Genomic DNA, 24,078 nt, shown 5'->3' on the forward strand with positions numbered 1-24,078 from the left:
TCCTCATGTCAGCACCTAGGCCCTTCACAAACAACCACTAATTTCTCTGGACTGTTATGAGCTGTGTCAGTGGAATCATCTTTGCTTGCTGAAAGTAAGTTAAGCTGATGTGTAGGTTGCACAAGAAATCAGTTTTGTGATGTTCCCTGAGATCCTTCAATTCACATCAAATACCTGGATGGAGAACCATTTATGGAGATTCAAGTCCAAGTATGGATTTTTATCTTAGGAGCAGGGCAAAGAGCCAGGGAATTGGTGAATATACACTATTCAGACACTATATACAGATTTCCATTTCCTTTCATTCCAGTTTTTAGATGGAAACAAAGGAGGCATGACCAAAATTGCTCACTAACTTTGGATTCTTAAGACAGGGTACCTTGGAGCTGATTTTTCATAGTAAGTTCAGAATGCCTTTAGTCCCCTGGAACTAAGTTCCAAGAATACTATAAAAAGGAAAATAGGACAAATTATAACAGTTACTTTGGTTTAGATGAATAGCTGGTATCCTTTAGCTCAACTTCTGACTTAACTGTGAGTAGCTGCAATTCTTTTAAGACTTACAGTCTACTAACTGTTAAATTACAACTATGAGATTTTTTAAATTCCACAAATTAAGCATGAGGATTTAAAGTTTGGTATAGAAAATGGGGAATACAGAATTAATTTCAATTTTCAAAAATTGTGATCTAAATTATTCCAGTATGGCCATGGATTTTTATAGAGAAAGATTAATGTGTATTCTGGGCAATACTTAATTCCTAAAGTGCTACATCATTCATTACATCAAATTCCTCCTCTTCTACAGTAAATGAGGGATTGGCCACCTCACATTTAGCATCTTCTTCAACACAAATGTTGACTTATTCCCAGATCCCAGAGAGACAGGATTTTCTGAAAAAGAATGCTCATATTAAATGACCCCTGTTGGAAAGGGACTCACACACCTGAGCTGAATTAGCATCATAAAAGCAATCCCAGATATGGTATTGCCCATCCCCCGAATTTGAGTCACTGATGTTCTCTTAATGCAGATTTTCTTTTGTCTGAGTGTTTCAGAATGCTAAATCACAAAGGGGCAAATACACTATTAAATGTATAAAGATTTCTTATTGTTGCTGGCTCATTCCACATCTCCAAGCAGTAAGCATAAAGGAATAGAATTCAAATTTATAACTCATGTTAGCTACTCTGGTCAAGAGCAAATCAATATTTTAACATTATAGCTTGTTTCAGTTGGTCTCAGCTGCTTTCCTACTTGAATATATCCCAGAAAATGCTATATGGAAGTTGACTTTTATTACTAGACTATATCAGACATTTATTCACATTTTTAATTGTTTTTGTCTTTGACTTCATAATTCTTTTATGCTTATGCATGCTTGCATATTTCAGAACTTCAGCCTTACAACAATTAAATAATTTTTTTATCAATATTGTACTGACTGGTCCATTTTGACATTTAATCTCCCTATATGTTTTTCTAGATTTCTAACACAATATTTGTATGTATGTTTGCACTGCCGTTTTTTTTTTTTTTGATCCTTTATCTTCTTAAAAAGACAATGTAAAATACAAAATTACTATCAATATTATTAAAAAATTACTTGCAATTATACATCATGCTTATTCCACATGTGCTGACTGCGTTACAAAAAAAAAAATCGCCCTGAGGCAAACCCCAGAAATTGTACAAAGAAAGAAAAACCACGGCAATTAATTGTTTTACTTTCCTTTTCATAGTTAATGTTAATTGTGATTCCAATAAAAAGATGGAATCAGAGCTAACACTGAACAGCTGTACATGATGTTTTGTGCTTTGATGTGGTGATATTTGGTTGGAACTTCTAGGTTAATAGTGAAGGATGTATGAAGAGCTGCCTGTAGCTGTTAGGCCATGAGTTGTTCCGACCTCCCAACTTCTGTTCTTGTGTTTGCTACATGCACTGTGGATATTGGTAAGGTTCCCTATATCTCAGTTTCCACATATGCCAAACCAGAAACAACTGTGTTTTAACAACCAACAGGTCAAAGAGCATTCACTTGTGGTGTTCTCCTCTGTATCACAGAAGTTATTCCTGTCATTGTCTTCTATGATATTATTTCAAGTGATGGGGGATCCTGGGCATTCCCATTCTTACTGGCTTGATTTGGAGGGATAAGAGCTGTATCTGCTTCAGGAACTATTTTTACTTTGGAACAGGAAATGAAACATTTTAAATGAGCAGGTTTGAATAAGCTGTATCCTACAGGTTTAGAGGCACTGTTGAAGAGCTGGACTGTTACGGTCGATTTTCAGTAACTCTTGCTACACGGGAAATTTCAGGATTGCATTGCAAAGGAAGGGTAACATGCTAATATTTAAACAGAATAAAAGAAACTAACCAGGAAATTATAGACTTGACAGTGTCACATAATTCCTTGGAAAAAGTAATGGAACAGATAACATGAAACTGAATTAATAATGAATTAAAAGCGAGTAGCAGAATTAATGCCAGTTCATTTGTATTTATGGAAAAAATTCCTACGAAACCAGTATCACAATATACTTTCTATAGTATGGGTTGGGATAAAAGCTGAAGAAAAGGTGATTTTGAGGTCCACCAAAGCTGCAGACTTGACAAAGTAGTTGCACCACTACAAATCAATGTTTTGTTTGGCAGATTTAAAAGCGACTAGGGTTTTTCATCATCTTGCAAAGCTACTTAAATTAGCCCTATTAGCAAGGCTTTGCGCATAATATTGGCTAGGGATATTCCCTGTCTTTTGACAACAGAAAAAGGTATTGTTCCTGGCGGGAAGGGATAACTGTGTTTGGGCTGAGAGTTTCCAAGGTGCCACCACATGTACCACATGTGTGTCTTTAGTGTGAGGGTGTTGAGGCACTGGAGCAGGCTGCCCTCAGAAGCTGTGAATGCCCTGTTGTAGGCCAGCTTGGATGGGCCACTTGGTCTAGTGAAAGGGGTCCCTGCTCATGACAGAGGGGTTGAAATCAAAGGATCTTTAAAGGTTCTCACCAACCCAAACCTTTCCAAGGTTCTCTAATTGCCAAGTTCTAGGCTGCAAGTGGGACTTTCCACAGTGGAGTGGCAGCAGGACTGGGTGTGGCCAGGGCTGGAACTTTGGCGAGGGGCTGTTGCTCAGCAACCTCGCAGCCCTTCCGTAAACATTCCGCTGCAGTTGGCACATAGGGTCCCTCTCTTTCACTCTGCCTGCATGGGTATGTCCTGTCATTATTGTTAAAGTGTTAGTTTAGATAAAGTGTTGGCCTTTGTACTTTGCAGCCAAGCTCTTCTGAACCTGAGGTTTTTTTGGCAACAGGTTCTTGAGGTTGTTTAAGACTTGAGAGTATGTTCAGAAGGATATATTTAGCATGTGTTTCATGTGTAAAGAATTTGAGCACAGCTAAGTTTTAATTGGCTGCTGGTGTCCTCATTTTGGGATTGCCTGTTGCAGAGAGATCACACCTGAGCCTCTGTTATGTGTAGGCTGGTTCTTGTGCTCCAAAACAGTGACTTTATGTTGTGACTGAGTAGATTTAACTTTTACTCTAAATCAGTTTTCTTGCATCAGAAGCATCTTGATGTTTAATTAATTTTTCTTTCATGCTTAAAACTAATTTTGCAATGCTAGATCGAGTTAAGACATGGTGGAAAGTTGGATACAAAATGAAGCAGTACTAGTGTTTCTGTCTGTGTGTCTGTATCTTAATTCCCTTTGTGAAGCCCACACTGACATGGTTTTCAGAAAGGCTTGCAAAGTGTAACAGCAATGAGATGTTTTTTCCACCATATACAATCATAGAAAATCAGTGTAAGACCTTAATTCCAGTTACAAGAAGAATAATCAATCTCAAGAGTTGAAGTCGATGGTCCTCGTCACTTCCTTCCAGCACACTCTGTGAGTCTACTGTCTGAGGAAGGCTGTGAAATAAAAATGACTTAATGCCGTCATGCAGACCAACCTAACTGTGATGACAAACTTCCATAATTTCTTTGTTATCTTAATATGATCTTCAGAATTCACTTTTAAATTGCTAAGTTAGATTTTTTTAATTGTGCTCAGCAAGAGGGGAAAGTAGACCTGAAAATGGCACATGTTTGCAAATACTTAACCACTTGTTCTTAAATCTTTCTGTAAAAAAATGAACTTTTGGACCTAATTTTATGTAGTGATGAAGAACTTGGCTGGAGGTCAAAGACTTGCTTTGTGCATGCTGTATTGAAACATCATATGATTATGTGTGCTGGTTTCAATGAAGTTTTTTGTACCCGGCTATCTTTGTTCTTACATATCAGTTCTGTATCATAGTACTTCAGAAGCAGTCTTGCAAAAAAGTGGATGACAGGGAAAAGATTTGTAGGCTATTTCATGTAGAGGAGTTATTTAGTTGTATTTTTAATTTAGCTCAATAAACCTCTTCCAAAGCGCAGTTTAATCTAGAAAACTATTTATTTTTGCTCTCCAGTTATAGTTTAATACCTTACAGTCATGGCACATCTCTACGCTCTAAGGGTGAAGGAATATCTTCTTCAGAAGAAACTCAAAAATAGCAGTGAAATGCTGCAAACATGCCATAAACTATGCTTTCTGAATTGCCTTATGACTTTTGAATGGACTCTGCTTATGAATAACTGTTTTAGGGCTTGAGATTTCACTTCAAATCCTACTAAAAACTCATGAGTACTGTATCTGTGTTTGGTTTTGTGCCGGCCTTGCCTCTGAGCTCAAGTAGTCCTCTGCTGTGAGAGGAACTCATGTTAAAATTATATTCAGCAGCCAAATTCCCTCTTAGTTTTCCTCTATTACAGGTGCTTTGTTTTTTGAACATCTTCATAGCCTGCTTTGATAGGTCTTTTTTTGTTTAGATGTGAATTCCTTTATGTTTTCTTTGGTTTGTTTGTTTGTTTCTTTGTTTGTTTTTTAATGAAATCAGATTTTTCCACAGTACTTTGTTTATCATCTCCAAAATACCAGGATGATTTTTTTTTTGCCTGCTAGGAATTGCTTTGTCCTAGATTCTGCTACACTCTTGGATTATTTACCTGGGATTAATTGTTGCACAATTTTTTGCATCTGGTGAAGTGTTTAGCTATCACATGTACTAAACCCTATTTTAGAGCAGAAATACTTGTTGTTAATCCTGGGTACCAGAGAGATGCTCCCATTCTCTCCTCGTGTGCCTAATTCAATCTTTTGTGTATACAGAGTGCCTTGAAAATGTTACTATATGAATACCAAATATGCCCACAGTTTTTTTGCATAATTCTGACTGATCTTTCTTGTTTCTCTGTATTAGGAAAGCCTCAATATGGAAAGAACTAACAATGAAAATCCTGATGATCCAGGTAGCATTGTAGGCTATTTCTGCTTTAAATTTTCTTGACTACACGCTAGCCAAAAGCCTCGTCTTTAACAATTGAGATGGGCTGAACTACTTGTTGTTTTTCATCTATTAAAGAATTTATGTTGCTATTGCCATTACAAACTCTAGGGCTGTACAGTAGTGAGCTTAGAACAGGTATTCAGAGGAAAAAGAAAATCCACTTGTTTTTCTGAAATGCTTACAAGATAAAAAGTTGTGGACAGGTGGGAATGTGTCATATAGTGTGTTTAGAATACATCACATTTGCAACAGTACTTACACAACTTACCGTTGTGTTGATGTGCAGTGGTTTCACCAGAAGGAAGTGAAGGAAGACAAGGTGATGGCCTGCGCCGCTCCTTCCGGCAGAGGAAAGCTGTTGAGCGCTACGAATCTCCCTTGGAAAGTAGGTGTGCTGGGCTGCCTTGGCTGGACACCTGTGCTCCCCAACCTGCTCTATCACCCTCTCTTCTCAGCTGAACTGGGGAGAGAAAATAAGATGGAAGGCAATCTGTAGGTTAAAGCAGTTCACCAAAGCAAAAAAATAAGGTTGTGCACAAACAAAGAAAAAAAAGAGGTTTTGTTTTCTACTTCCCGTCAGCAAGCGACGTCTGGCCACTTCCCAGGAAGCAGGGCTTCAGCACGTGGTAGTGATTGCTCCAGAACGCAAACATTTTAAAAAACAAATACTCCTCCTTCCTCCTAATTTTCTTAACTTTTATAGCTAAGCTTACGTCATACGGTATGGAAAATCCCTTTGGTTAATTTGGGTCAACTATCCCAGCTGTGTCCCCCTCCCAGGGTCTTGCCAGCCTACTGCTTGGGAGTGGAATGCTGGGGAGACAGCCCTGATGCAGTGCCAGTGCTGCTCAGCAGTAGCCAAAACACCGGTGTGTTCAACACATTTCCAGCTACCAAGGCACAGCACAGCACTGTGAGAGCTGCTGGGGGGAAAATTAACTCTATCCCAGCCAGACCCAATACAGTATGTTGTACAATACTATATATTATAGTTTCTCTTGAGAGCTAATTTCTTGTATGAAAGTGAGGGGTTGTTGATTTAGGTTTCCTTTTTATTTCTAAATGAAAATACATGCACACAACTTCTCTATATTTCTTACTTCATTCTGCCAGTAAATTTTATTGAATGCATGTATCCTGTGTGGATTCTGTTTTTTTTCTTGCAATTTGGCATCTTTATTGTTGCTTTTCAATTTAAAAAATTACCTATCCACGCTTAAAAAAATAAAAAAGAGATTTAATAGTCTTACTCTTGTGGTTTTCAATGTTTCTTAAAAATCAGGTGTGTCTTTTTATTTCTATTGTGCACTGATTAAACCACCCAACATCCCCTCCTTGAAACTTTCCCTGAATTTAGAGATGGATAATACATGTCCCATTTTCTGCCTTTGACTATCCTGGTTTCTCTGAAACTTGTTTGTAACAAATTCTAAGTTTTTTGCTTTTACCAGATCTAAGAAAACGTAACGTAAGCTCGTCCAACTATACTCCACCTGTCAAAGAGAGAGATTCAAGCAAAAAACCTAAAAGGTTGGTGTATGGTTTATGATAGTTCTCCTTTATAAGACTGCTGTTGATATGTGTTGTGCTGTTCATATGACTGAATAATACTTTCAAGGTTTTTTGGACTGGTGATAATTAGAGATTAATATAATTGCAGATTACTACTGTAGTAGTCTGAGGGTATAAGGAAAACATACGCTGCAGGGGAGGACATCCTTTTTACTAGTCCTTAGATTTTATTTGAAAATGCTGTATTTTTTGGTCACTAATGAGGTGGTGATGGGAGTTGTGGCTAAGATTGTGTAACTGAAATTTCATTTTTCTGGAATGGAAGCCATAATATCTCTCTGAAAATCTTAGACTTGAAGAGTGCACAAATTAAGATTTAAGACTTAATCTTGAAGGGTACAATTTATTAAAACTGAGGACAACTTACAAGGAGAGCCTGTATGGAAGTTTAAATGGATTTTTTATTCAATCACTCAAGAGAGTTCACATTTCTTTATAAAACTATCTTTAAACAAGAAAAATGCCTAATGAAATTCTAAATTATAAGTTGCAATACTCATATTTGTAGGTGCTAAGAGTTGTTAAAATAATTAGCTCAGTTTAAAGTTGTTTATTTAGTCATGGCCATTAAACATAAAACTGTTGGAATGAATAACTATTTAGGAAGTTTATGCTCATTTACAAGGTCTTTTGGATTTACTTGGTATCATTAGAAAATCAAAAATTATCTAACTGCATCATAAATTAGGAAGCACTTTTTTCTTTTTCCTTAATTCAAATTAGGTCTCCTTCAGCCAACTCTCAGAAAGATGAGCTCCGAATAAAGGGACCTCTGAATGATCACATAAAAACAGAAGCAACTCGGAAAGGCAACTTCAATGAAGTTCACAAGGATCACTTGAAAATTGGAGCAAGCCTGGCTGGTGTGGAGCAAATGCAAATCGATGGTTCAGTAAGTATTTTTACCTCATGGTGTCAGTGGGACATTTGCAGTATTTATGGAAGCTTCCAGTAATGGGCTCTCTGCAGCTCCTTTGACTTACAGTTTTCTCTAAAGCAATTTCAAATTGCCACTAACATTTTCTTTGTGCTGACATCTAATCTGTGATGGAACCTTACAGCTATTGCAGCTTTCTTTAACATGCGTTCTGTTGACTTCATCTTTAGGCACAATTTCATGGTGTGGGTGGTCTCTCTGACCACATTTCAGCTTTAAAAGAGATGGTCATTTTGCCGTTGCTTTATCCTGACGTCTTTGAGATATTGAAATTTAAGCCTCCAAGGTAAGAGACACCATTTAAAACTGTAAGTTCTTAACTCAGTTATTTTCAGGAGAATATCCAGCTGGGGTATCAACATGTTTCTATGCTTCAAAGTTTTCAGCAGTGTTTACGATTCTTTTAGGCACTAATAAAAAGTAATTTAAAAGAAAGGATAGAACATAGCATATATGTATGTTCAGAGATTTACTGTGTCAAAACTAGTCTTTAAAAGGTGGAGTTGGAGATTTATTTTTTTTTAGAGTCTGGCATGCAAGTGGACTTGATCAGTTTGTGAGTAGGAGGGCAATATCTGCTGCTGGTTGACTGTACTTTGTTTTGTGGAAGCCCAGTTTTGTCTTACACCAACTCTTTTTTTTTTCCCTCAAGTATTTCAGGTATTAGTTTTACAATCGATGGGACTTGCAGCCAGAACTTTGCAGTGTTTTTTATGTTTGAGCTAAAATAACAGTCTGTGCCTGTTGTCATCTTATTGCAAAGCTCCCACACCTTCTCAGTGATTTCTCATGGACCGGTCCTCATAACACTTAGTCCTTTTTCTTCACAGCATAGCCAACAAACTGCAGCTCCCCTTACAGCACAACCAACAAACTCCAACATCTCCTCACCCAGCTAAGCCACTCTTTTGTAGCACTCACTTCTTATGGGACACAGCTGTGGTCTATTAAGGGCAGGCCTGTTCCTAATCTTTGGTGATTAGTACAGCTGCAACTCCTCAGGTGTGAGACTACCTCCTGCACTATTTTCTTACATTGTATCCCTCCACATGTCCCCTTCTTACCCAGCTAAGCCAGTTCTGTGTTTATGAAATGAAATTATTGGAGATTCATTGGCTTTATGTATCTTTGCTCATGGTATATTGAAATAGGACTTTAAATTATTTGCTTCCAGTGAATTTAAAAGTATTACAAACAAAAGAAAATCTGTGTTTTGCTTCTTTATTCATTGAAATACTTTTTGAAGCAGCAGTGCATTGACTCTTCTAGTTGATGGAAATACAGAAATGCAGAATACCTTCCCATTTTTAGACTACTTCCTCTTCCTTAATCACCAGCAAAGGCAGACCAAGTCCAGTAACTCAAAGCTTTTTAAGGGGGAATGAAATGCTTTGCTCTCAAATCTCGACTTTTATGAAAACAAGAATGAATATGCAGTTTATCTCTGAAAAAATGAACTGATGATTCCTAAGATAGCTCAGTCTCAGATTCTGCATTGGAAATTTGCTCTTGTTTTGCTTCACTCTACTGCAACCATCTCTGTTGGTTTGTCAGAACTGGGATGCTACTATCTTTTTGTACATCTGCATTACTCTCTGTATTAATTTTGTTTCCTTTGTCTTGCAGAATTGTGTAGGAACACTTTTGACTTTTCTCACACTTCAGCTGTTACTAAAATATCCATGAAGTGTTCAGCCTAGGAGTGCAGAGTTGTGTATTTTAGGGATGGGGGTTGAAATAAATACTTTGCCATTACATTTTTTCTTATGTGAATTTTTAAAAAAATTCTTTCTTTTAAATTGTAGAGGCTGTTTATTCTATGGTCCACCAGGTACTGGAAAGACCCTGGTTGCTCGTGCACTTGCTAATGAATGTAGCAGAGGTGACAGGAAAGTGACCTTTTTTATGAGAAGTGCTGCCGACTGCATGAGTAAATGGGTAGGAGAATCTGAACGACAGCTGCGTTTAGTGTTTGAGCAGGTAGGGTTGAAATATGCCATGTGTTCTGTTGGAATTGTAGCTAACATTTTGTGGTCAAGAACTCACTCTTTTTCATGTTTTGTAATCTTCCACTGAAATGGGATTACCAGTGTTCCCTTTCTCAGTGGAGTCTCTTGAGATGTATTGAAAAGATTACTAAAGCAAACAAGAAAATCACCACCACCCTGAAAAACCCTTCACCATGTACACAACTCAGTCATAAAAATGGTCTCAAGAAGCAAGAGATGGTAGCTTTACGTGACAGGGAAACAGATGCACATGTTCATTTAAATTAGTAATGGGAAGTCACTTCCAGAAACTTTGAGCCCTGTCCTCATGGTTGCCAAATAGCAGTAAAAAAATCTGGTATGATTTTTTTTCCTGTCACCCAGTCTCAGTGGGTTGACAGGCTACTGTTTTCTGTTGACAAGCTGCTGTTTCACATTAGGCTAATTAATAGAGATCCCTGATTTAAAAAATCTAGTTCCAGTGCCTTTCCAACCATAATGTCTTTCTTCTCTTTCAAGTAGTCATGTTTTCCTGATGTCCGTGTTCCTGTGTTTTATTTGTAGGCCTACCAGATGCGACCTTCAATTATTTTCTTTGATGAGATCGATGCTCTTGCTCCTGTACGGTCCAGCAAGCAAGATCAGGTTCACAGGTAGGACATGTTTGATCTTTGTGAAAAGACCACAACCTGTTTATCTTGATGTGACACCTTCATTTTACCTGAAAACTAGTAATTCAGTGCTAATGAATTTCAGATGATTTTTAAACAATAAATGGAAACAATTCACTAAGCTTGATATCAGTTCAAGGTCTGTGTTACCTTACCCGTATTTTGCTGTACTAAAATAATTCTTTCACTGATCAGTGTCTTGTCAATAGAAACCTGTCGTTTTTGAATGATCACTATGTGGGACTCAAGAAAATTTACTAAATCAGTGAATGAAAATTATGTTTTTCTGTTAGCTCTGTTGTGGGGACACTTCTGACACTCATGGATGGCTTAGCCAGCAGAGGAGAGGTTGTGGTGATAGGAGCGACCAATAGACTGGATTCCATAGATCCTGCCTTACGAAGACCTGGGCGCTTTGAACGAGAATTCCGCTTCAACTTGCCAAACAAAGAGGTCAGAACTTCAAATCAGTCTTATGTGACAAAGTCCATCTTTGTACCAACCCCCTGTAACAAGGCAGCATCGTGGAGGAGTGCAAGTCTCCATCTGTAGTGTACAGCTTGGACACAAGAGGGATATCTGGAGACTTTCCACTGTACTGTGAAGGGCAAACCTGGTACTGAATATATATAGGAGTAAGATGATGTCAACAAGTAATTACTTCTCTCTTGGACAAAGATATGAAGTACACTGCACAGGTGCAGCACTTTGAGTTCAGTGGCAATAGCTAAGCAATGAAGAAATTTGTTTTATAGCAACAAAAATATTGAGATGGGAATGTTTGGGGGAGAGATGGTGTACAAAATTGTAACCCCGCTTTTGTGTTTTTTCTCTGACTATCACTGGTATTTCTTGGCAATTTTTGGAGCAAAGGTAAAAGGCTAGTTGTATTGAAGGCTAGCAAAAGTGCATGAAACACTGCATTTAGCACAAACCTTTGTATACAGTATCTCTGTGCTTTCAGGAGCAAGAGACAAGGTGCCATGAAACAGATCTAATACACAATTCCCTGCTGTGGAAGAATTCTAGAAGTGTGCCATAATTAATCTGTGAACCAGAAGATACTTCACTGAAAGTCTTGCTCGGATCAGAGATGATAATGGGCCATGTTTGACATTTTCTGGATGAGTGACAGTAGTCTGAGTCATAGTTTTTGTTCTTGGTAGCAACTGTACCAATTTTAAATAGGACTGTTTTCTTTGAATCAAGTGGCAGAAAAGCAAATTTGATGAACTACTGAAACCTCACTGTGAAATTTTGCTAAATTTGAGAGAATTTTCTTCGATGCAAAATGTCCATTTACAGATGAGGCTTTTACTACAGTTTGTTCTTCAAAATCATTAGGTCTCATGCTTATAAAACTCACTTTTTATGGAAGATGCACCTGCCTTTTTTCTCCTACAAGAGTTTGATGTAAGAATTTAAGAATGATTAAATTTCCTGCTTGAAGAAGCAGCGAATGTATTAATAACTGATGTTTAAAATACTTAGAAGTTTAGCAGACAAAAGTATTTGTAATATTGTGAGAGGTTTGGGGGTTTTGTGTTGTGGTTGTTTTCTTAAGAGAAAACTTAAGGCAAACTAAATGCAACTATTTTGTTTCTAGGCAAGATTAGAAATTTTCAAAATTCACACACGAGACTGGACCCTGAAGCCGTCAGACAACATACTTGAAGACCTGGCTGAGAAATGTGTTGGTGAGTTTGAAAGCAGTGTGGGTGCTTTTCCCCTGGCCAGCGTTCAACCGCTCTGCCCCCAGCCTGTATCACTGCATGGGGCTGTGACAGAGATGCAGGAGCTGGCACCTGGCTTTGCTGAACCTCATGCTCATTGATCCAGCCTGTCCAGATCCCCCTGCAGAGCCTTCCTGCTCTCCAGCAGATCAACACTCCCACCCAGCGTAGTGTTGTCCACAATCTTACTGAGAGTGTACTCAATCCCCTCATCCACATCACTGATAAAGATATTTAAAAGGACTGGACTCGGTACTGAGCCTTGGAGAACACCACTAGTGAACCCTCCCAACTGGATGTAGCATCATTCATCAACACTCCTGGCCAGGCCATCCAGGCAGTGTTTAACCTATATAACACAAATATATGTTGATGTAACATTTGGTTCTTGTTTTGTTTGTCAGGATTCTGTGGTGCTGATATTAAAGCCTTGTGTGTTGAAGCTGGGCTCTGTGCTTTGCGCCGCCGCTATCCACAGATACATGAAAGTGACAAAAGACTGAAGATAGATGCCAGATCGATTAAAGTAACAGCAAAGGATTTTGCCACGGCCATGCAGAAGATTGTTCCAGCATCACAGAGAGCTGGGGCTTCACCTGGGAGAGCACTACCATCTATTTCAAAGCCTCTGTTAGAAAACACCCTGGAAAGAATTTTACAAGCCTTGCAGAGACCATTTCCCCATGCAAAGCTTGCACTGAAGACTCAAGGTATTACAATAACATCTAATTGTTATACTTTGCATGTGCAGAGTGGGAGCTGTGTTTCAGTGGAGAGCTCTGAGTTCTCTACTGGAGTCCCCTATTACTGACAGTAGCTCACATCCCATTGTAATCTCAGAGATGGATCTAAGGTTTCACATATGAGGCACTTCTTTCCAAATTGTAGCATCATAGAATGATTTGCATTGGAGGGACCTTAAAGGTAATCTAGTTCCAACCCCCCTGCCTTGGACAAGGACACCTTCCACTAGACCAGGTTGCTCAGAGCTCCATCCAGCCTGGCTTTGAACACTTCCAAGAACTAGGCATCTATGACTTCTCTGGCAACCTGTTTCAATGCCTCACCACTCTCAGAGTAAAGAATTTTTTGCGATTATCCAATCTTAACTAACTCTCTTTTAGTCTGAATCCATTTCCCCTTGTCCTCCCACCACATGCTCTTGTAAGGAGTCCTTATCTTTCCTGTAGGTTCTCTTCAGGTACTGAAAATTCAAAAGTAGGTCAACCTGAAGCTTTGTCTTTTCCAGGTTAAACAAACCAAATTTTCCCCGTCTTTCCTCATAGGAAAGGTCTCCATCGCTCTCATCATCTTGGTGGCCCTTCTGTGGACTTGCTCCAATAGGTCAATGTCCTTTCTTTGCTGGGACCCCAGAGCTGATGCAGCCCTCAGGTGGGGTCTCACCAGAGCAGAGGGCAGAATCCCCTCCCTTGGCCTCCTGCCCATACTGCTTTGGATGGAGGCAAGGACACAATTGCCTTTCTGGGATGCAAGAGCACATTTCTGGGTCATGTCCAGCCTCTCAGCCACCAGCAGCCCTAAGTCATTCTTGGCAGGACTGCTCTTGATCTATTCATCCCCAGCTTGTGTTGATACTGGCAATTGCCCTGACTCAGATGCAGTACCTTGAACTTGGACCTGTTGAACCTCATGAGATTCCCATTGTTGCAGTTCTTGAGCTTGTCCAGGTCCCTCTGGATGGCATCCCATCCTTCAGGTGTGTCACTCAGCCTAGTGTCATCTGCAGATTTACTGAGGTTACACTCAATTCCCTTATCTATGTCATTAATGAAGATATTAAATAACACTAGTCCCAGTAGGCGCCCCTGAGGGACACCACTTGTCATTGATGTCAACTGGAACTCTGAGCAATTGATTACTACCTTCTGGATGTGACCATCCAACCACTTTCTTATCCGTTTAATAGTCCACTTATCACTTATCCATCTGCCTCCAATTTAAAGAGAAGGACACTGTGGGGAATGATGAAAATGAAAACTTTACAGAAGTCCAGATAAATGACATATGTAACCCTTTCTTTGTCCACTGATATAATCAATAGTTATTATAAATATAGTAAATAAATGCTTAAATGAGGGGAAAAGGGTTTTTCTGATACCTAACAACTACAGAAATTGTTCCTGATCATCTTCATTCTAAGGAAAAAACTTCCCAAGTGTTTGTCAATAGAGAGATAATACCTGATGCAAATCATAGGACATGGACAGCTTTGCATAAGTTTGTGCAATGCCCTTAGATCTGTGGTAGGATGTACCCTTCAGATAATAGCATTCAAATAACAAAATGCAAGAGAAATGTTTTCCAGCACTGGTTTCAAAGGTGTATTAAAGCAAGAGCGAAATATGAACTATTCAGTAAAGATAACAAATTTCTCTTGTGTTTAAATACTATTTTAGGGAGTTATGGGATTGACAGTGATGATGATGACTCACCATCAGTCTCTGAAAAGAAGCCTGAGAGCAAAAAGGCAGAATTCCGCACTTTGAGCCGGTACACGTTTGTCCTCTTTATGGTGACATTTTTGAGATGGCTGCATCTGTAAAATGTTATGTAAATATTTGAGGGCTGCTAGATGAAGGAGTTAAATGTGTGTGGAGGGATGATCAATATTTGCAAGAATTCAACCATGAAGATCCAGCTGGGTACTAGATCTAACTGTTCTGACTGTAGTGCCCTAACTTGTAAAACGGATCAGCCCAGCCTTCTTTTACTGAGTCAAACTGGTTCACATACCATTAAAGCAAGCTGGTTTAATCCATAGTATTTCTTCAAAGACCCAAAAAATGCTCATTCTGTCCTTTTAGCTTAAAAAACCTCCATGGATTTATGTAGCCATCTTTTACCTTCCAAGATGGTTGAACCAGTAGCAAATTATGTATCAGAAACAAAATCAAGAAGTAGTTTGTTAAATCACTGGGAGAAAAATTTAAATGATGCCTCCATTTTTTACCTTTACCCTACTGATTTTTTGTGAACTTTTGACATTTTAATTGTCGAAGTTGTGTAGTCCAATAGCTTTAAAAATAGATTATTGTCAGGTATTTTTCTCCCTTCCTATCGCTGTGCTGCCCAGGAAATATGACTTGCTGAGGTTGGTTAGGTTTCTAGTGTCTTTTACTTCAGCAAGTAAAGGTACAATAGTAATGTGGTGGGAAAATGCACAAACCTCTTCACAAGTGTATTTCATGCAAGTAAAGCAAGATGACTAGGAAATTAATGTCCAAGACAAAGATGAAACAACTAGAATGACTGAATAAAATGAATATAAATCTTACACATATTTAGTGTAGTGCTGTAATTTAAGCAATCAAGTCATGTTCTTCTTCAGATACATATAATGTATTTCACTATCCACATTCGTTTTTTTCCTAGAAATGTGGTTTTGCCCCTTTCTTCCCACCATCTCCAGGAACTGTGGCCAAATTTTAGCTAAATTTGACAGGTGTAGAGATCTCACTTAAAGTCAAGACAAGCTGTGTATGGACAGTAAAGACACACAGAAAATGGCTGTGTATGGACAGTAAAGAGACTCAGACTGGTTTGAGCTGTAAGAATTGTTATTTTGCCCTGTTATCAGGTTACTGACCAGCTGTTTTGTGTGTGTTTGTCTGGACATTCCCCCTGTGGGATTTAAGAACTGTTACTTAACCCAGCCAAAGGAATAATAGACATGCTGGGAACTGACAGGATGTTTTAGCAGAGGAGTGATACCAGTTTTTGAGAAAATAGACTTTGATAAATAGACTGGTCTTCTTGATCACAGAATCACAGAGCAGCTTATTATTTAGTGGAACATGGAACATATTTACCAAAAAAAAAAAAAAAAAGGGAAAAGTATTTAACATCTCTGTGCATCTTCATCACACTTTTTAAAACTTGTTTTCTTCTTACTGTTGTAGAAATCCTTCTTACCAGCCGACATCTTTCAGGCCACGGTTCTTACTAGTTGAAGAGCCAGGATGTGGGCAGGCTTTTGATTTGGCACCTGCCATATTACATGCCCTGGAAAAGTTTCCAGCTTATACACTAGATCTACCCACCTTGTTTGTTAGCACCACATCACAGGAAGAAACATGTTCACAGGTATCTTTTTTTGCTGCTCTTGTTGTTCTCATAGGATTCTTGAACTGTATATAAACTAGTAACATAAGCACAAATCACTGTTAATGGAGTTGGCCTGATTTGAATTTGCTGTTATGTGTTTACTTTTGTCTGAAAATTCACTTTTCTTGTAGATGGAATGATACTGAATAAGGAGATTTTTACATAGCCATGTTTCATTTCTATTTGAAATGAAAGAGGGAGGATGTTGCTAGCAGCTTGGGAAGGTGAGAGGTGCTGCTAATAAGCCCCTCTTTGTGGCAAGTGATCCTGCTTGTCTTGATGGGATCCAGAAAGTTGGTTTTGTTACCTCTTAGGTCTCTCTGTTCCCAGTAGCTGGCTCTGCATCAGCCTGATGGTGTCATGCACTTTTTGTAACCTTTTTTTTATTGTATTTGTAAGGCAGCCAAAGTTTTTGTGAAAAGAAGTTTTTTTGAATATACATATGCAGTCTGTACTACTGCAGTGAAATGCAATGAAAGCATTCCAATTAATGGAATGCTTAAATGTGCAAACTGATGTGTGTCCCTTAACTAGAAAAAAATATAAGCAGATTACTGCTGTTTTGATTTTTTTACTTTTAGGCAGGAAATCAATTTAATTACTTGGCATTGCTGTATTAAAATATGTTTATCTTTGTTAGCAGCATTTTAGAGCTGTACAAGTCAGGACAGACTCATCATGTGACTGGATACTCGTTTGCCATACAGGAGGAGCAATTCTCTTTTTTTTGTGTCATGGTTGCACCTATGTAAATACCCTGACTGCTGCATGGATATATCGCACATTTGTGACAGGGACTCCCTACATATTCTTACTCCGAAATTATGCATGGAGAAATTGCCATGTGAAAGGACTGTTGCACTTCCCTCATGAAGTAGATTTGTGTCCTCTTCAGTGATTGAAGTGCCGTTTGTAGGCAGTGGTTTGTGGTCTTTCAAAGCACATCATCTGGTCTGGTGGATGCTTTGATAATGAGGGGAATGAGAGGCTCTGAGCGATTTAACTCTTCAGGCAGGCTAAGGACTAGTGACCTCTTATAAAATGTTTTTGAAATTATGATTTGTGACCAGTCTTATTTTACTGTGCTAGCCCTCATCTTTTCACATAGGTCTTTGTTCAGGCTGTGCTCCAGTCTAACATGGGTACGGGCAAATGAACTGAAATGGAAATGGTGCAGGCACAGTTATGTAGTGATTTCTCCAGGCTAATACATCTTGCTGAAGGATTAGTCTTGATTTTTCAGGCACATCATCACATCATCTGAGTTTTGAGGCTCTTTAGGAGTTACCTTACCCCTAAGTAGTTTTGAAATCTGATTCAGTTCTGTTTCTGTCTGCATAGCAATGTCTATGTTTGACTCAAAAGTGAAAATGTTACCTTATTGTTAAGGAATTGTTCATTCATTGGTTTGTCTTGATGTCTTAGCTTTATGCACTCCTATTTCACAAGATAGTCTGACTGATACGTAGTTACTTAGTGGCCTGTTCTACATGATGCAATTTTCTTATCCAAGCTTTCATTTTACTAGTTGATAAGAGAAGCTCAAAGGACAGCACCAAGTATCATTTATATCCCACAAATCTCTTTGTGGTGGGAGGCTGTTGGACCTACACTGAAAGCTGGTTTTACAGGATTGCTGAATAACATTCCATACTTTGCTCCAGTTTTGCTCCTTGCAACATCTGATGTGCCACATGAAGATCTCCCTGAGGAGGTATTTCTGCCAATACTTTTCTTTCTTTGTTACTCAGTTTCTTGCTAATTTACAACTTCTTGAAATGCTGGAGTACTCTGCTGCTCTTAAGCCAATTTATGCTGTTATTACTCAGGCACCAGAACCTCTTAAAATTTTCTTAGAATAAAAAATGCTGAAAGCATTTGTCTAAAGTGTTTTCTGAGTGAAGAGATTGACTTTGACCCAAAATTTTTTCCCTTCTCACACACTTGTGCTTACTAGACAGACATATAGATACACTTCAGACAGCCAGTTCAGTAGCTTTGAGATGGTTTGGTATGTACTTAGTGAAGAATACACAGTGCTTGAAAGATAGCTTGGAAGAAGATTGTTTTTCTGAAAACATTTTTACTGAAAAAGTGCTGTGGTCACACTGTTAGTGATAGAATGTAATTTCTAATTTAAATTATTTCACAAAAAATCAATTTCTTCATTTGGGTGGAAACTTGGCAAATTAAAAAGCTAAAGACAAACTTCTGTTTAAGCAACTTGGAAAACAATTTTTAGTTGTATTTCTTAATGAAATTAATTAAGAACACATGCTGTGTTTTCTAGAATCTGAGTGTGTTCATTAAAGGAAGGTGTTTAAAATATTAATATGTTGCTCTGATTGTTTTGTATAAGTAGCAAAGTTTTTATAAAATTATTAAGTACCTTCTAAAATAAAATAAATAAAAAAAACAAGAATCCCACATTACCAAAAGTTGTCACTTGTCTGCCAATCCCTGCCTCTTCCCTCTATAACTGTCATAAATATTCAAGCTGAAGGACATCAAGCTGGGTAAATGTACAATAAGCAGTATTTGGGGAGGTAAATGTCACCCCTTTCTGATTGGTTTATCATACTTCTTCTCATGGATCTTAAACTTGAGAAGGTTGATTGGAGAAGGTATTTTAGTCTGCAGTGCTATGGGAATCCAGCCTTTTAAGGCCAAGAAGTTGACTTTTAAAGCTTGTTTTATCTAGATGAGTATTCAGTGTAATTTAGAAATACACTCATCTGTTTGGAATAGAAAACAAAAAGTCTTTGTGGCCTTATATCTGAAATCTCTTTTCTTCTCATGGTCTAGATAAAAACATTGTTTAATACTAATCGTGAAGAAGTTTTCAATATCCCGCGGCCTACCTGTGCTGAAAGGAGAGGGTTTTATGAGAACTTGATTATGAAGCAAGCTGCTGAACCCCCTGCATCAAGAAACAATGCAGGTAAGGATTTTCTACCTATACAACTTTGTTGCTGTAAGTTAACAGCTAATACAGTATTTGCTTTGGTGATAATTCTCTATCAATCATTTTTCATGTACTTGCATTTGAGCACCATGAATTGACTAAAATTTTTCTCTGTTATTGCAGAGAGGTACCCTATTTCAGGTACAGGATACTTAGCTGATACTCTCTTCCACATTAAGAGAAATCCTGACTTAAATTTACATTATTCCAGATTCACAGGTACACCCTTCTGCAAGATGTTCTCAGGTGGATGGGCAACCACAAGTATTGGACAAGAAAGCAATCAAAATTCTAAAACGAGGAGTGTTTGTAGATTACTCTGAGCTCAGAGTAAGTCTAACTTCAATTTTGTTAATACTGAAGTAGGACATTTTCTTTATGGTTGTGAACTAAGTCAGTTGTTAACCAATGCCAGTTCAAACAATTTACAAGGGGGATATATAGCTTGTGAAATAATTCAGCCTGTGAGGGACTATGACAGTTGTTTCTGCAGCTGGTGTAAACTGCTGCTCTTGCTGTATTTTAGAAGATGGGGTTCTCGTCCTAATTTTTAATGTAAAAGGGCTTGTTAGATTTTAATATAGCCCAATGACAACCTTTTATTACTGTTAGTTATTAATGCAGTTTTTATGATGGATTCTGGTAAGGTTGTTTTGTTTTTCTGTTTGCATGTTTTCATGTATTTGGAACCAGAAAAGGACCTTGATTTTTAGCAGTTGTGGCTTTAAACCTGAAATTAGCCAGTTGACCTAAAGCACATCCTGGATAAAATACTAATACCCACTTTTGCAGAATTCTTTCAAAATCCAGTGTTAGAATTTTATGTTCTTACAGTTACAGAGTTATAAGGTTTTTATAATCCCCTATAGGAGAGGAGTTGTTATCCTAGGCTATAGCTGGGGAAAGGGTCAAAAGTGGGCCTAGCTGCTGGGGGTAAAAGAGGTTCCTTTGCTTGAACTGGAGAGGGTATAAAAGAAGGACCTGACTTTCAGGGAATATTGGTTGGGCAAAAATTGGGGAAGTTGCTGGCTGAACTCCTGGAGTTTGGTCAAAGCAGAGGAGGCCAGTGTTTATCTGTCTGAGAAAGGGAGTGTTGTTTGGATGTTTCCTCTGTATGGGGATAATATGACCAGAGTGGGGGCTTATCCAAACAATTTCTGTCACATTTTTAAGCTGTGACATAGTTTGTAGAAGTGAAACTAGCATTCTAAGGCTGGTGTCCTAAGGAAGCAAATTTTAGGGGATTTTGTTGTTCACATCTGCCTGCATATGGAGAGAAACCACATAGGTTTTTCTAGAGTGAGAGTGCTAATAGCATGTGCTCCAAAGTTATTTCCAGCTGGAGAAAGGGTAAGATATTTCAGCTTATATATATTTTCAGCTGTGAGGAGAAAGCTACAGTCATGAAACATGTCTGTTTAGAAGACTTATTTCCTTAACATGAGTGTCACTGGAACTTGACACTTGTACCAGAGAACCTCATTGGAACTTTCCCGAAGTCATTAAGCTGCATGAACCTCCAAAATATATCCGCTTGGTTTTGTATGGGATAGGATATTTTTTTATTATTTGTTTGGGTTTGTTAAGTTGGTTTGATTAGTGGCAGTTTCTGTTTGTTTATTTGCTTGGTAATAGGCATACAACTTGATGAACAAATAGCAAAGCATGCACTCACCTGTGTGGCAGCAATTAGAGGTCATTTCACTGGAGATGTTGGCCATGCACTGCTGTCATGTCCTACATGTTGTGCTTGCAGCAGCTGAAAGCTGTGTGGGTTTTGTGCCTCCTAGCTGCATGTTGGATAGAAGAAAGTTCAGGGAAATACTCAAATGTTGTCCTAGCTAATCTGAAAAGGGCTGAGTTAATGGCAAGCAGCTGTGAGGCAGTAATATTTTCATTTGATGCAGCTGCTTTCTTAAGCTATATCTTCACAACCTCACACACCACAGAGTTACTGGACAGCAGTGGTGCCTCTGGCTTGGTAGTCTTGCATTTCCACAGATTATCACATTCACATCTCCACAACAGAAGGAGCTGTATGCCAGATTGGCAATTTGCTACAGGCGGTCATTCTGCTAGTTCATCCACTTCTGAGTTGAAAGATAGGAGCTAGCTGGTGTTTGGCACAGTAACATCCAGCTAATGGGTAGGGGTGAGCACCTAAGGAGCTGCTATTTCCAGCTGGCAAAGCTGTACGTGGAAGATCTGTAACTTGTCTTCCAAAGACATATTTTCCAGGGCCCTGTATTGCATTTCTAAAGAAATACAACCGTGGCTTCTCAGTTGCAGCTACTCTGTAACAAAGTGGATTGTGTCATTCCCCTCTGTTCTGGAGGCAGTTGATTGGCAGTTAGGATCATTGATGTCATAGATTGATGAGTAAGAAAATATTGTCTGAACTTTCAACCTTCCTTTTGTCTGAAGTGTGAGAAATTGTTTTCTCCAGTTAAATCTTGTGAGATATTTAATCACCTCTCCAAAGTGCCACTTTTATTTCACAAGATACGAAAGTAGGACATACCTTGTCCGATTCTGAATTGTAGTTTCCACTTTTTTGTCTTCAGAAATTGTTGGATGCTGTCGTCACAGCAACTGAGAATGTCAGTATATCGAGCATGGCAAAACTATATTCTGTTCTTAGCATGTGCATTTATCAACAGCGGGAAAATCCAGACAAAACCAAATTAGTGGAGGTAATTGTTTTTGTCTTATAGCACTTTCTGTCACATAGTATTATGTATATGTATGTTATGCATATGTATGTGCTCACAATTATTTATCACTCTTTACTGCTTAGTTGCCTGTGTTACAAGACTTTCATTTCTGGATAGAAGACATCGATTCATATTGCAAACCCATTATTGACTTTTGCATAATTGTTGGTAATTTTGGTAGAAAAAGGCAATGGGTTCACCTATACAGGCCTCTCAAACCAGTTTATCTGTCACTAGTCTTTCTGAAGAACTTTTCCAGCTCTATAAAGAAGATGGGAGGCTGTGAAAGGAGAGCACTTTTCTCAGTCTGCCACTTCCTATTTCTTCCCTTGCAGGCAGGCGCATAGGGTAACACTTGGATAGCACTCATTCCATTCTTGAAAAGAAATTAAATATGAAACATTAAAAGAATTTCAGTATTTTCTGTAGGCTCAATAGACTTCCTTTTTAACTTGGCATGGCTCAAGCATCTTTAATATGATATGTGGGGAACTTTCTGCCTACAATGCTTTGATGCTACTGAGTCCAACTCTCTAATCTCCTCCACTGAGAGAGTATTTCCTAGTTGTGGAGCTCAGCAGAAATCTTCCACAGGCATCCATGGTCCCAGGCAGGCATTCTCAGTATTAAGTTGTTTTAGATAGATTGAGTATTCAGTCTTTAAGATCCTTGAATCCATTTGTCTTTCAGATGTTTATGCATGAAATTACGTAAAATTATTTATGCTTCTAAGTCTGCCTCAAGGAAAAAAAAGAGGAAGCCTCTTCTCTTTAGTCAAGGAGACCATTCCTGGAAAATGTGCCCTTCTCTCATCTAGCAAGATAATGTGTTTTAGTATGAGGAAGGATTTGTTTATGTTATACCAGGGCTTGTGGGCTCTTGTGACTGGACTTGACTTTTTTGTTCATTTTCTGTGTCTACTTTTAGCTTTACTTCCAGCTTTCAGTAGTGGCTCTTCAGGAACTGTATTCTTTTTTATTGTAGAAAGCACCTTGATAGAGATCCATTGTTCCTTGAGATAGATCCCTGCAGTTTCTCTGGCCTACTCTCTGCTTTGGGTGCCTAAGGACTTGTTTGAAGCTAGTGGGGCTAGAAAGGAATTGTGATGGTGGTAGCACATATATTGGCTAAATATCACTAACACATATGTACAGATTCTTGATTCTTTTGATGAAGAAGTTATCAGGGTTCTCAGGCTTGTATTTGCACTGACTTCTAATTTGTCTTTTTTTTTTTTTCTGTTATTAGGAAATGAAGAAAGAAATTGCAGCCCTGAGTTGGCTGTGATACTTGGCGTCAGTGTACTTGACACACTGTAATATATGGCTCCCAAATAGATAAGTTATATTTAGCATGTCTCACTAATTGTAACAGCTATAGGAAAAAAGATGAGAAGAAAGAAGCTAAGTATGTAACTGACACCAGACATAACGGAGTGCTGAACCAGTGACACTTGGTGAAATGACCAATATAATGCCAGAGTATGAGGAACAAAACAAGCCAAGTTTATTCAACTAGGTAATTACAGAAGTAGATCATGCCCACTGGATTGAGAAAGGATCTGTCTGAAGGAGGGAAGGCATCAGCTGGAGAAAAGCAGGCACCAGCTTGAAAAAAGATGGAGCATGTGGGCTAATTAGCATATGAAGCAAGAGAATCATTCAACCAATAGAAGATTGAATATTAATGAATAGGAAGATTGTGTAATTGGGAGCCAATCAACGTTAGTGTCTGGAAAGTTTTGATAATCAGTATGCCGGCTTTGTGGATTCACTGCCTACCACCCTTTTCTGCACAGAACTGAAAATAAATCCAATACCTCTACTTTGTATGGCTCAGTCTTTTGCACACTGGGTGAAAGAACCCGTTTCACGACAACAGTGTTTTCTTTTCAAGAGAACAGCATAGAATTCTTCTAAAGTGTTTTGATTCTGATTCCTGCTGTTGTCTCAAACCTTCCAAACATTTTTTATCGCTGAAGACACTG

At 38.4% G+C, this 24,078-nt stretch overlaps 1 protein-coding gene across 1 annotated transcript; it reads left to right on the forward strand.

Annotated features, from left to right (window-relative positions):
• Positions 1-1,897: 1,897 nt before the first annotated feature.
• Positions 1,898-22,377, forward strand: LOC131084703 (ATPase family AAA domain-containing protein 2-like). The gene is made up of 16 exons (XM_058026403.1): positions 1,898-1,958; positions 5,673-5,771; positions 6,838-6,916; positions 7,682-7,850; positions 8,066-8,181; positions 9,701-9,875; positions 10,448-10,536; positions 10,848-11,007; positions 12,161-12,251; positions 12,692-12,997; positions 14,705-14,846; positions 16,208-16,391; positions 19,218-19,353; positions 19,589-19,707; positions 21,942-22,070; positions 22,273-22,377. The coding sequence occupies exons 1-16, from the start codon at positions 1,898-1,900 to the stop codon at positions 22,375-22,377; spliced, it is 2,160 nt and encodes a 719-aa protein (XP_057882386.1).
• Positions 22,378-24,078: the final 1,701 nt, after the last annotated feature.

This window comes from Melospiza georgiana, chromosome 1 (genome assembly GCF_028018845.1).
Source record: "Melospiza georgiana isolate bMelGeo1 chromosome 1, bMelGeo1.pri, whole genome shotgun sequence".
Lineage (NCBI taxonomy): Eukaryota > Metazoa > Chordata > Aves > Passeriformes > Passerellidae > Melospiza > Melospiza georgiana.